We start from the raw sequence: 12434 nt of genomic DNA, 5'->3' as shown, positions 1-12434 counted from the left end.
ACTGCATACTACAACTGGAGCTGCACAGGTCATCGGTGCATGTAAAGTTATGGGCATATACATGACTTTGCAGGTCTTACTAAGCAAATTCAAATTTGGATTGCTGTAAAAGATGGCTACTTCGAAAGGCTTAATCAAGCCACAAATGACTATTATTTTCAAATCAATAAAAATGCTGCCTTAAAAACAAAGCTGAGAATACCTTAGATCAAATCAGAAATCTATTGACAGGGGTATCTTGAAATCACTTTCAACGCAGTGGACATGAGAACAGATCTTGCCTTGCTACTTTCACTGTCAATACATGGTTGCAGACCGAGAAATGCTTATTGTTGCAATGACTTAGCGAACACTGCATTCCACCTAGAAATATTATAAGTGTTTCCATCAGGGTAAAGACGTTCAAACACAAACAAAACGAAGTGCCTAGAGGAGGAAAGGAAGAACAAGAATTTATCAAGACTGCTAGTGATTTATGAGAAGTAATGATTATGGGGCCCAGGCAGTGTGAAGAGATGATTCTATTTATCATCTTCTCCCTGATAGCTATGTGCTAGAAACTGGCATCAATACATCATCAAAATATTAAGCTGGTGGCCCCGCAGTCTGGAATTTATTTAGGGAGATGTCATTGTTGCAGGTGTCTGTGATGGGAGGGAGGACAAGTTAATTACCTCTTCCCCGATCTGGATCTCTCGGATGGAGCGAAGTAAAAGCTGGTATCCTTCAGAAATGATCACGCAGTTTGGGTCACAACTGTGATTCAGTAAAGACATGCTGTGAGGGGAGGGAGAGGGGGAGGAAGAGAGAGAAAGAACTTTACGGAGGAGCCTCCACTGCCATTACCTCTTTAATCATTGCAAAGTAGCTAACTCCGTTACGTGTGGAGTATCAAGCAATTAAGTTACCAAACAAATAAAACCCCTGGTAAACCAGCTGCTGTTGGTTAGGAAAATGAATGCCTCGAAGATTTATACTTCTTGCTAATAAGAGCCATGCGTGGGTCTGTTCGCTTGATTCTGCCTCCTCGCTGCCGTAGGTGGGAGGAACGAGACGGCCCCCCCGGTGACTCCGCGAGAGGCTCGTCTCAGGGGACAGGGCCACGCTGGTGAGCTGGGGCAAGGCAGCGTGGGGCAGCCCCGAAGAAAAGGTGAGCGCCTTCAAAGCGTACTTTCTTTGCGCTGCCTTCTGCTCAGTTTCAGGGCAGCAGGAACACCCACCTTATCAGCGACCTTCAGCGCAAGGGGAGCGCAAAGGGGCTGCCAGCTAAAGACCACTCTATCGCAGGTAGGAAACGGACTGTAGCATGTACCCATTAACTTGGGTATGGCGGTGAAAGAAAAGAGACGGTCTTCGCCTCCGTTTCTCTCACACGGTTTGGTTCGCATCTGTGCCGGTGGCGCTGACAGCTGACACAGCGCAGCTCATCATGGAGCTGCAGCCATCCGCAGGACACCGAGGTGCTGGTGCATCTCCCAACACACACGCACTCCCTTTGCTCTTCTTTGAAGGAGACTTTAGGAATAACATCTGCTACGTATTTTTTATTCCCATGTTTCATTAGCTGAGCAACAATGGACTTTGCCAGACCAACATCAACCTCACAGCAGACTCAGGGCTAATGTTTTTTCTCCTATGGAAATAGCCCATTGGATGAATAATACTGGCATCATTAGGCTGGAACAAGATTTTCTGGCTTATCCACCGTCTGGCTGCTTTTCATTACTTTCCTTGCCTGATTCAGCAGCCCAAAATCCCAAATGTTGTCAGCGAAATAAAAGATTTTGCTGAGGGTCAGGGCCTTGCACCAAACCATGTTTATTCACTTTTTGACTCTTAAAAGGGTTATCAAAAGGACCTTGATTCTTTTGATATCCCTTTGGGCATAACAAAATATCTGTGGTTAATCTCACATGAACACTGTAATGTGCACTTGGAGAGGTTTGTCTCCATTTCACTTGTAAAGATTACAGGGCTCATTCCCAAAGCTGTTGCAAGATGAGGAAGAGAACAACCACAGGATTTTATCTATTTAAAAGTATATAGGGATGCTGAAGCTATCAAGCCATGCAGCAATACACAACCTTTTGATGAGACTAAACAAAGCACCTTCAATCAGATTTCACTCTGTGCAAACACTAAGGTTTTGATGACAATTCCATGTGGAAGCACAGACACTCTCATCCTCTTACACCCTACAGCCCAGATGGAAGGGCACTTGCCTAGGGTTTGGGAACCACCGGTCTAAGCTCACACTCAGCCTAACTCATGGTATATGAAAATTTAAACTGTTCTGAACTGACTTGGATTGTCTCTTATATTCCTTGGCAGCACCTTGCCACAGGACATACAGAGCCACTTTCTCCCCAGGCAGAATTTTTTCATCTGAATGGGAATATTTAAGTAATAATAATGTTCCAAAATAATATTACATTTTCCCAAAGTATGTGAAAGGATTTGTTTCTATTCCATCATGAAACCAAACGACTGTTCTCCACTTTTCATAACACTGATTCCCACGTTCTCCTAACAGCCGGTCCATCATCTTTACCACAAAGCAGGCTTCAACATATTAAGTGTCCTTACTCAAATCTTGCATGAGCGACATTATTAGAAAAAGAAGTAATAGGGACAGGCCTATTTAGATATTCACAAATGATTTAACCCAGCATTAACCACAAATTCTCAATTTCAGTTTCAATTTTCAAATACATTTTAATGTTATATGTTTTTACAGGTGTAATGTTACACATTATTACAGGTAACTAATTCCAAATTCCCTGATATGTATTGCTAATACAAGAAATAAGAAGTAATTCAAATATTAACATCCATCTCATAAGGAGCTTATCTGCCCACCTTACCAATTTCTCAGTTATGCTTAATTTTCTAAAATAGGCATTCAATCTTTTCCTTTCAATTGCCAGCTCAGAAGACTCTTGACTACAAAATATCTATCTTCTAAAGCAATACTGAACAAATTTGTTTTACTTTTTAGGAAGCCCTGGTCACACATTTTGATGTCAGCACTTATCCTTACTAGGAAAAGGCTACCATCGCCATAAAAATCAAAACCAAATAATATCCCATTTAAACTGCTTTAAATCTCTGATTAGGAGGACTATTAAGAATGTTTTCAACTTCCAGTTTCTTGATTGGACATGTTGCCTGCTGCTTTGATGGCCCTTACAGCTACCTAGGAAAAAGGGAAAAAAACTAACATAGCTTTTGCCTGTGAATGAAACAGTGTCCACAGTACCTGGGATACAGGCCAACACCAACATCCTGCATCTCTCCATTACTGATGGTGAAACAGTTACAAGTCACCTGTAAAAACAAGGGAAAAAATCCAGGATTACCAGAGTCATTTGGAAACCCTGTACTCAAGTGAAAAGACTTTCAAAATAAAATGAAGGCGCAATTGGTAGCTGGATGGGAAACATTCAAGCCCAACACTGGCACTCTTTCATTTTAGAGCAGTCACATCTGGGGGACACTCTCCTGTAAAACTGCAGTCAATTAAAAGCAGAAATATTAGTATCCTGCAAAAATGTGGTGTTAAACACATGCAGAGGCCCTGTTTTCCTGTCCAGAGGGCGAAAAAAAAAGTACACAAAGCCTGAGAACCCATCCCAGGGACGGGCAGCTCAGCCCAGCGACAGCACAGCAGATGACAGTGGCTGCTGATGGTTATTTCAGTACAAGGACTCCACTGATGCCAGGCTGTCAGAGCATCATTTAATGAGTACCAGTAGAGTCCCAAGAATATACTTGGGACAGCTGTGAAGTAAATAGCTGCCTTGACTGCAGCAGCATGCCAGGGGTATAAGTAAATACAAATACTGCAATGGTGCATCTTTCATGTTATATGTTTTTTGGTTTGCATGTAAAAGACCACACACAAATCATGTTCAAAATATAATTCGCAAGTACAGGGAAATACAATCATTCACTTCATACTAAATATTCAGCTTGATAGTATATCCTTCCTTCATATGATCGTACAAAGCTGAAGTGGTTTTAGAAAAGAGTGGAGAAGAACAGAAGTTGTTTGTTGGTAGATACAGCCAAACCCCAAACTCTCAGACTGAAGTTTCTTGGTGTTCAAATCCAAGATCAGATTAGTACTATGTAAATGATTAGTAAGTATCACTTTCATGGGCTTCAAACAATGAGAATCCAATACCTAATGATTTTTTAATACATCTGAATTTTTTTGGAACCTCTGGTTTTGTATTTTTTGCATTTTTGATCATTTGTTGTGTCTGTTACCACTGACATACTAATTTTTTATGTAGAAAAACATTGCATGATCCTGTATATTGAGAAAAGGCTCAAATATCTTCTGCATAACATTAGATTGTTAATATCATTATTTCTCTGTAGAATGGGAAATGAGTTAGAGTAGCATTTGGCAGATGTGAAAATGAGATTTGAAAGTGGCTATTTTTTCCATAGAGTAATTATCCAGAACAGTAAACGCACACCTCTATTTTAAAGATGTACACTGAACAATTTAATTGTACGTCTTACCCTATAGAACTGACAAATTAATATTTATGAGAGCATTAAGCATAAAGTGAAAAAAAAATCTCTTTCAGAATTTCTCATAAACTCTGACAGCAAAGTTAATTTAAATAAATGTACATGCAGTAGGGCATGTGTTTCTTTTAAGTGCTTAGACAATACTTTGATTAGTCTATTATTTATGTAAGCCATTCAAATGTTCTTGATCAATTACAAAAAATATATATCTTAATTATTTCTTTCCTACTGGCATTGGATATACAGTATCAGACAACTGAGCTAAGATTAGTCCATTTTAAGTGGCAATTATACTGGTTCTAAAAATATTAACTTTATTTTGGTATTTATTGAAAAAATAATGCCTTCCAGGTAAGAGAAAAAGAAAGCCAGCTTGTGTGGTCCTTATTTCTCTCTAATGGATTATGAAGTAGCAGAGGTCAAACATCTCTTAGAACTAAACGACACCCTTTTCCTTGCAAATCTGCTATTATTACCATAAAACTGTTTGTACTAACAATACTGAGTTTTGATCACTGTAGAGTTGTAGAGAGACTGTTTCATTGTTTTCTAGTAAAGGTAGGTACTCTATTACGTGGAAAGTTTTATATGCAGAAGTCCCAATAGTTTTTACTTTGCTCTTTTCAGGAACATGCATTCACTTTTCATACCAGGGTATATGTAAAGAAAAACATGAGATGAATGGATGCTCTGAGCTGCAAACATCAAGAGTGCCTTTCAGAGTAGCTCTCTGTGAGGCCCTTTTTAATCTGTTTTAGGTATTTTCGTAGTGTGCAGTTGCCTTTCCATATTCCAAAGAGGTAATAAAATGCCATCTAATTTCTAATTATTCACAGTTTCAGATATGAGACTGAGGCCCAGAAGCATCCTTGGCCAGATCTGAACGGGTATTTAGGAACCCTACGCGATTTTGCTCACTGCTCTACCAAGGCATAAGGGGTATCAATGCGCTGGGGTTTGGCCAACCTCCTAGGAGAAAATCTTTCCCCACTTTTAAACAGGCACGAAAAGCACAGAGAGTGGTGCACGTACAAAGTGTACTGCCGATACTAGCCTTTGCTGTGGTTACTTTCTGTCTTCAACACGCGGAGAGAGAGGAAGAAAAAATGAGGTGGTGGTTAATACCTCATCATTCACAGGGTAAGAAATTCTGATATAATGATAATCTCTCACTAGTAGTTCAAGGCTGGTAATAAGTATCAAATACAAATTCAACATAGTTACCCATTGCAGCTGAGGGTCAGCTGTTTGTTTTCAGTCTTGCAGATTACTTGCAAAGATTCTAAAAATATACTGAATATCTTCTACAACATTTTTATTCCTGTGAAATTTTAAAGAGTTTCCAATCTCAAAGTTAAGAATCAGCCCTACCAAGGATGACTTTGAGATTTCAATCCAAAAATCCACTCCAAAAAGGTGATGTTGTAGACTGCAGCTCCCAAGAACCAAAAGCAGGAAGGAATTTCTTTACAGAATGCCTGAAGAAAAATCCTTTTTCCTAGATTCCTAGGACTTCCAGACTTTTTTGCGTAGCTCAGCTAATAGCTAACTTTTAGCTAAATAATAGCAAATGTACTTTCCCAGAGTGCCCGGAGCTTAACTAACTCAGTTTCTATGGAAAAACAAACCCCATCTTTCTTACATATTGTGATATTTCTTTCAGGTTTCATGATCAGCTTGCATAGTCTTCCTTCCATTTTAATTGGCCCACCTTACTCCCTATACTATGATCTTCAAGGTTTTGATTCTATGTGATCACATATTTTAAATTAAGAAAAAATAAACAATATCAGTTGATCTAGGGATCTAACGTCCCTTCCTTAGCAAGACCATCATCACCCTTGTCTCCTTAACTCCTTTAAAAGCATTCATCTCTGTTATTTCACTTGTGCTGTTATTCAACTTGTCCCTTCTGATTCCTCTAGTCCTTTTCATCCAGCCCCATAGCAGTTATAATGCGTATTCACATACAGAGACAGAACATCAGAGAGTTACGTCAAAAAGTTACACCCACAGATTCCAGGACTTGGGAGCTGCAAAGTCAAATTCCTTGCCATTTCTAAAATTTTCAGAAATAGCATATCTCACACCAGGAGAAATGAGGGAACATTCTCAAAGGAGATTCACAGGTTTTTCACATATCCATAAAGTGAAACTTATTTAGGAGTATCCTAGATACTCTTAAAACTTATCATCATAGATCAATAGGACAAAAAATCCACTAACAATTTGAAGCAGCCATTCTCTATGTTTGAGTTGGTTCTCTATGGTAAAAAGTCTTGCAAGTTTATTTAAAAGGAATTATATAAATTGATTGTTTATCAATTATATAAATTCACTGCATTAAATAAAAAACTCTGCTCTTTTCAGGGATTGCATATATTTTAGAGAGATATCCTATACTAAGTAAAGGTAATACAAGTAAAAGATACAATCTTTCCCAGACTAGTGAACACACTGAGAATAAATCAATGTCAGAGACTGACCATTATTTTCAGACATTATCAGCAAACTAAAATGGCTGTAATCTTTTAAATTTTGTTTCCTCTCTGAATGGCTTATGAGAACTCTGTAATTTACTTTGTAAGGAACTTTCTGTACCAAAGATATCTGGAGCTCCCGTCTGAGCAATCTCTGTCTATGTCAGACCAACAGTCCAGTGGAGAGCCACGCAGATTTGCTTTGATGTTTGCGTTTGACAGAGGGTTTCAGTTTGGCAAACAGCAAGCTGAATTTGCTTTCAGATCTCTATGTCCTAATCTGGAGACATCCCACTGGTTGTAGGATCACTACAGCCCCTATTCAGATGTTATTCACACGGTCTATACCGCAGATTTGCATTTGGGTTAGGCGAAGCAGATCCAGACTTGATAATGGGACATTCTAGATTAGGAATTTCTGACACTAAGATAATGGAAATTTGAATAAAGGAGGTAAGGGGAAAAAAGGAAATCATTACTGGTTAATACTTACTGCTTGCAAACAGCAGGACTAATAATCAATGATTTTATCTCCAAGTACATTACTGCAAAACTGTGAGGTAGCTCTTACAACACAAAGAAACCCCCACAAGAAGATTTAATAAAGGGCATATTCCTCTGATAAGGTCAATATAATTTTCAGTTTGGATTTAGAATGAATCCAATCGTGTCTATAACTGGAGCATCACAGCCGCTGTATTCTAACCTACCACCAGGAAGAAAGCCATAACTAATGCTGTTTTTCCTGATTTATGAACACAACATAAATTAAAGATATAAAAGAACTTTATGGATTATTAAATTTCTCAATCACAACAAAGCTTGCTGGTTATTCCCAGTCACTGATAAAAATACAACAAAAGGTCTCACTTTATTTACAGACTTCTCAAGAGACTCAAACATTAACTAGTTGGAAGAGGTGGATGGTAAGTGCTACTGCATCCAGCAGAGTCATGGGCACACTGATCCGAACGCCTGAGACATATCCCAGAGACCTTCTTGCCCCATTACAGTGCTGCACTGATGGCTCATTCCCACCTCAGGACGGATACTAGGCACAGATGGTTGATAGACCTCAAATCTCCTAATGACTTAATTTGGCACATGGAGTGCTAGAGCGGAGGAGACAGTGTTAGGCTGTAAATGCCTAGTACGCCACACCAGTGACAGACCTGTCCAGGCCAGAGCTTTTTGGAGGGCATTTTACCCGGTTGCTCCCTGCCACGGCCACTCACACTTTCCCGGTAGGCTGAACTTCTCTCACTGCAATGCCTTGCGCACCAGGCACAGCTCATCAGCCCTGCCCAACAGGCAGGGTGTTGAGGAGGGAGGTGGGAGGCAGAGCAAGGTGGGAAGGTGTCTGCTACCAGCGTGTGGCTTCTGTAAACACTTGCAATTTTACTAAATCAGGAACTCTGAATTGGACTCCATCTTCCATCATACTAGGGACCAACTTGTTTGCTTCCACAGGAGCAACACAACCAAAAGCAGATGAAGGATCTGCTGAAAGGATCAAAGTAAATGAAGAAAAATAGTTCTTTGGTGTTCTGTTCCAGACTGAAATCAAAATACACTAGAATAGCTTTTATCTCATTTATGTTTTCAGACTAAGGAATGGGACAAAGTACTTAACTGTTTGTGATACATGATCAGAAGCCAGATGTTGCTGCAATAGTAAGAAGTTCAGAGGAGTTACATTTCTTTCACACCATGATTGAATTTGCAATTATTATATTTTACTTTAACAATGCAGCCTATTAATCTCCCACACAAAATCATCAATATTTTAGCTGAATGCAGACTACCATTACTTTAGAGCAAGCTACAGCAAAGACGCCTTTGAAGATCTTTCCTCATATCATATGCAAATATTTCAGCCCTTTTTTGTTATCTTAGCTCACAAAAGTTTCTGGCTGGTGTGCAGCACACAGGTATCCCTTGCAGAAAGGTGTTACTGAAACTAAGCCAGTAAAACAGAGAAATCTGGCCTGACATTAGCCGATGATTTAACGCAAGTATGCCTCGGGCATCCTTTTTCAGTACTCAGCTAAGTGGTGCAATTTTGACTGGAATGGAATGAAAATAGGTCATGACAAATTACCCTCTCTTCTTAACCCTGCACATATTTCTCCAATTTTTAAAATAAAAATATTTAGCTATGCAGCTAAATGTATGTGATTACAAAGAATTTCAAAGCCATCATTACCAGGACAAATGGCAAACCCCCATGAGAAAAACAGGGGTTTACAGAAAATCTTTGCTATGGGCACTTTTTTTTTTTGGTATTTGCAAGATGTAGTTATAAACCTAACAGAATAAGTGCTAAAGCCTGAAACATACAAAAATATCACACTCTGGAGGTAAAATGAAATACGTTGAAGTTTTGTAGAACTCCCATTAAAAAATTCATGTAAACTATGTCCTATTTTTTCACAAATTTCTCCTCTGACAACAATCAGCAAGTCTCATGTTCACTTTGGTGAAGTTCTAGCTTTTACCTGCTCCTGAGAATATTACTATTATTACTACTTTTTGGAACAGAACTTAAATATATCTATTTCTGAAACAGGACTGGAGAAAGGGAGCTACAAAGCCACTAATGGATCACATTACAGTATGCATGCAGCACTTGGCATTATTAATTGGAGTGGGGCAGAGGCATGGCATCCTTCTCTTCCTCCTTATTTTTCTACTGGTAACTCCACTCCTCTGAAGTGTGGTAGAGTTATAAACTTGATTTCGACAGCCACCCATTCAAAATAAATTGTTTTAACAAATCAGATCAAACTTCACAGATATCCAGGAATGGTTAGCTGTCTTTGTATCTGTTTTACCTGGATTTGTTTTACAGATTGTTGTTTATCTGCTTTGCAATGGAAAAATCAACAAAGTACATGTGGGATTAAATAGGAAAAATAAGGGCGAGATTCAGCTATGGTTGCTGATATGAAAAAGATATAAGCAAAATCAAAACATTTCTAAATTAACTCTTTATAACTTCAGCCAATAGTATGCGTGGAATAAATGATTCTCTGGCATCTCTCTCCATTACTCAGATGATTTCCTCATACCAGACTCCTTACTGCTAGGCAGCTTAAGCTAGGAGAGATGAATCCCAATCTACATTTTTGGGGTCTGCTGACTTTATTTTCACAGTTGCAATATAATTGCTCTTCCTTCTGGAGGTGCTTGTTGAGCTAGACCTTCAAGTATATTTACCTCTTAAAGTTCCTCAATGAAAGGTCTTTGGATTTGGTCTTTTATGCTTGATGGATTTTTGCTCACTTTCCTCCTCTCTTTTCACTCTTTACCTACTACCCAACAGTATCTTTTCTATTGGCAAAAAAAAAAAGGGGGGGGGAGGGATAAAATGTGAGGAAAACTCATTTCATACCATTTCTTTAAAATTGTTTCCTAAAACAGAGGAACTCATCCTAAAGAGGGGAACAGACTGGGGAATTTCAGAACTGAACCTAAGACCTTCTTTCTTCCTTAGTATGATAAAAAAAATACATGGAAACAAGTGGTGTCAGCATAAGATACTACAGAGCTGTCAGTGTCCACGGGCACTGCAAAATAAGGCTAACTACTGCCTGCTCTGTTTTCTGTTAACCAGACAAAATCTCAGGGTATCACAGTTTGGGCACCTAGGCCCAAAAAGATACTGATATCACTGCCATTTCCTTTTTCTTACACCCTTCCTCTATAGATTACCTACTACTGCTTTTCTTATGACACAGTTTTATAAAAAAGGAATAACTATTGTTCTTTTTATCAAACTACTAAAGCAAAGACCAAATAAGAAAATAAAGCAAAAAAAAGCATGAGAGTTATTTACGTACAATTTTCTTTTTAATTTTTCTTATTATTCAAATTAGGTGACATTGTTACTTTCAAAGACCAGTGCGCCAGCCATATCCCTTATGCAAATCCATCACTGTCAGTGGTCTAAACCTTTTCTACTCATTAAAAGCCTTTGGAAATCAGTAAGTCAGTCAATGGCATGCACTATGTTCTTTCTTCCAGATAGTTGACAGATCAGATATCCAACGGGTACAGGTCATTTTTTAATTACATGCAAAACAATAATTTAAAAATTATACAAGCTGCTCACAAAACACCAATGCAGCTTTGCATAAATAAAACCCTTTCCTTTTAAAGTTTCTTAGCAGTCGATTACCACCTGCTCGCAAAATGCTTTTGAGCTCGCCCTCAGCCCTTTCCTCCACAGAGAGTGTTAGAATAAGGTTATCAGATATGACGACTGACACTGCATTGTACATTCCCAAGGTGTCCTGTAGAAGACAGGCTACAGCAGTCTGTGGTCAGTGAAAAGCGGAGTATTAGCTGATAGTCAACAAACGTACTAAGAACAAGCAGCAAAACTGTGAAAACAAAAAGCCTCCTGTGTGGAGGCTTGATCTTGAAACTTTGAAATATTCAGCAGATTGCTCTAACTAGATGTCTTTGGGAAGGAAAAGGAAACTGCCTATTAAAGATGGTTTTAAGAAATCCAGGCACTGAAGAGATGGTGAAACCGAGACCACAGTTCTAGACCCTTACCTGGCTGAAAGACAAAACGGACTGAAGTGTGAGTAGGTGTGCTGGCACAAAAGGATGTATCTGACCATATTGGAAAACAGCAGGTTACACTAAGGCAGAAAACACTAAGTTAAGCTCCATTTCATTTTCAGGAAAAAATAGAATTGCTAAGTGTAAGGTAAAGAGGAGGTGCACGGAACAAATTAAAACCAAAATAGTGATTTTAAGGCCTGTATTACTCAAGTACGCAATACTCAAAGAATTTACAGATTTCCGTAAGACTTGTGCATTCTTAGTATCTCTGAAAACCGACTCCCCAAGGGTTTCTAGCCAACTGTTTGTGTTTTTTCTAGAACACTACTTTTTGGACTATTTCAAACATTGCTCTGATCAGGAAACAGTTTAAACAATTTAATTTTTGGAATTTTGTAACACTGGATATGTTTAGTCTCAATACAGTACATAAGCTTCTAGTTACTGTGAGGCATAGCTTTCATGCTCATGCCACGAGTTTTCTCATTCCCATGATCTTACTTCAACATTCCTGGACTGCCACTTGGAGTACATAAACATTTCCTCAATTCCAAAAAAAGCAAGGTCAATACAAAATTTACTAAAGGACTGCTCGGTAGTGTAAATTGGTTTATCAGGAGTTTTGGTATATCAGGATATTGGTATTTTTCAGGACCCAGTGAGACAAAGCCCTAAGCAACCTGGTCTGAACTCAGTGTTGGCCCTGCTTTGTGCAGGAGGTGGCACTGGATGATCTGCCAGGGTCTCTCCCAACCAAAGTGATTCTGTGACTCCATCTCCACTGACTTCTCATTTTCATGATAACGTATTTCAGACTCTTTGTATATAAATATA

The 12434-nt window shown here is 38.9% G+C and overlaps 1 protein-coding gene across 1 annotated transcript in view; it reads right to left on the bottom strand.

The window, feature by feature from the left end:
- SMYD3 (SET and MYND domain containing 3) overlaps window positions 1–12434 on the bottom strand; it is a 413849-nt gene that overhangs the window by 79994 nt on the left and 321421 nt on the right. The window contains exons 6-7 of the mRNA XM_062573635.1: window positions 3260–3327; window positions 675–777 (exon numbers count right to left, since the gene is read on the bottom strand). Of these exons, the coding sequence (XP_062429619.1) occupies window positions 675–777; window positions 3260–3327 (171 nt within the window). The remainder of the gene's footprint in view (window positions 1–674; window positions 778–3259; window positions 3328–12434) is intronic.

This window comes from Rhea pennata, chromosome 3, assembly GCF_028389875.1.
Source record: "Rhea pennata isolate bPtePen1 chromosome 3, bPtePen1.pri, whole genome shotgun sequence".
In the NCBI taxonomy this organism is placed as follows: Eukaryota; Metazoa; Chordata; class Aves; order Rheiformes; family Rheidae; genus Rhea; species Rhea pennata.
The sequence above is the reverse complement of the archived record's forward strand: the minus strand, read 5'-3'. Positions and strand labels throughout refer to the sequence as shown.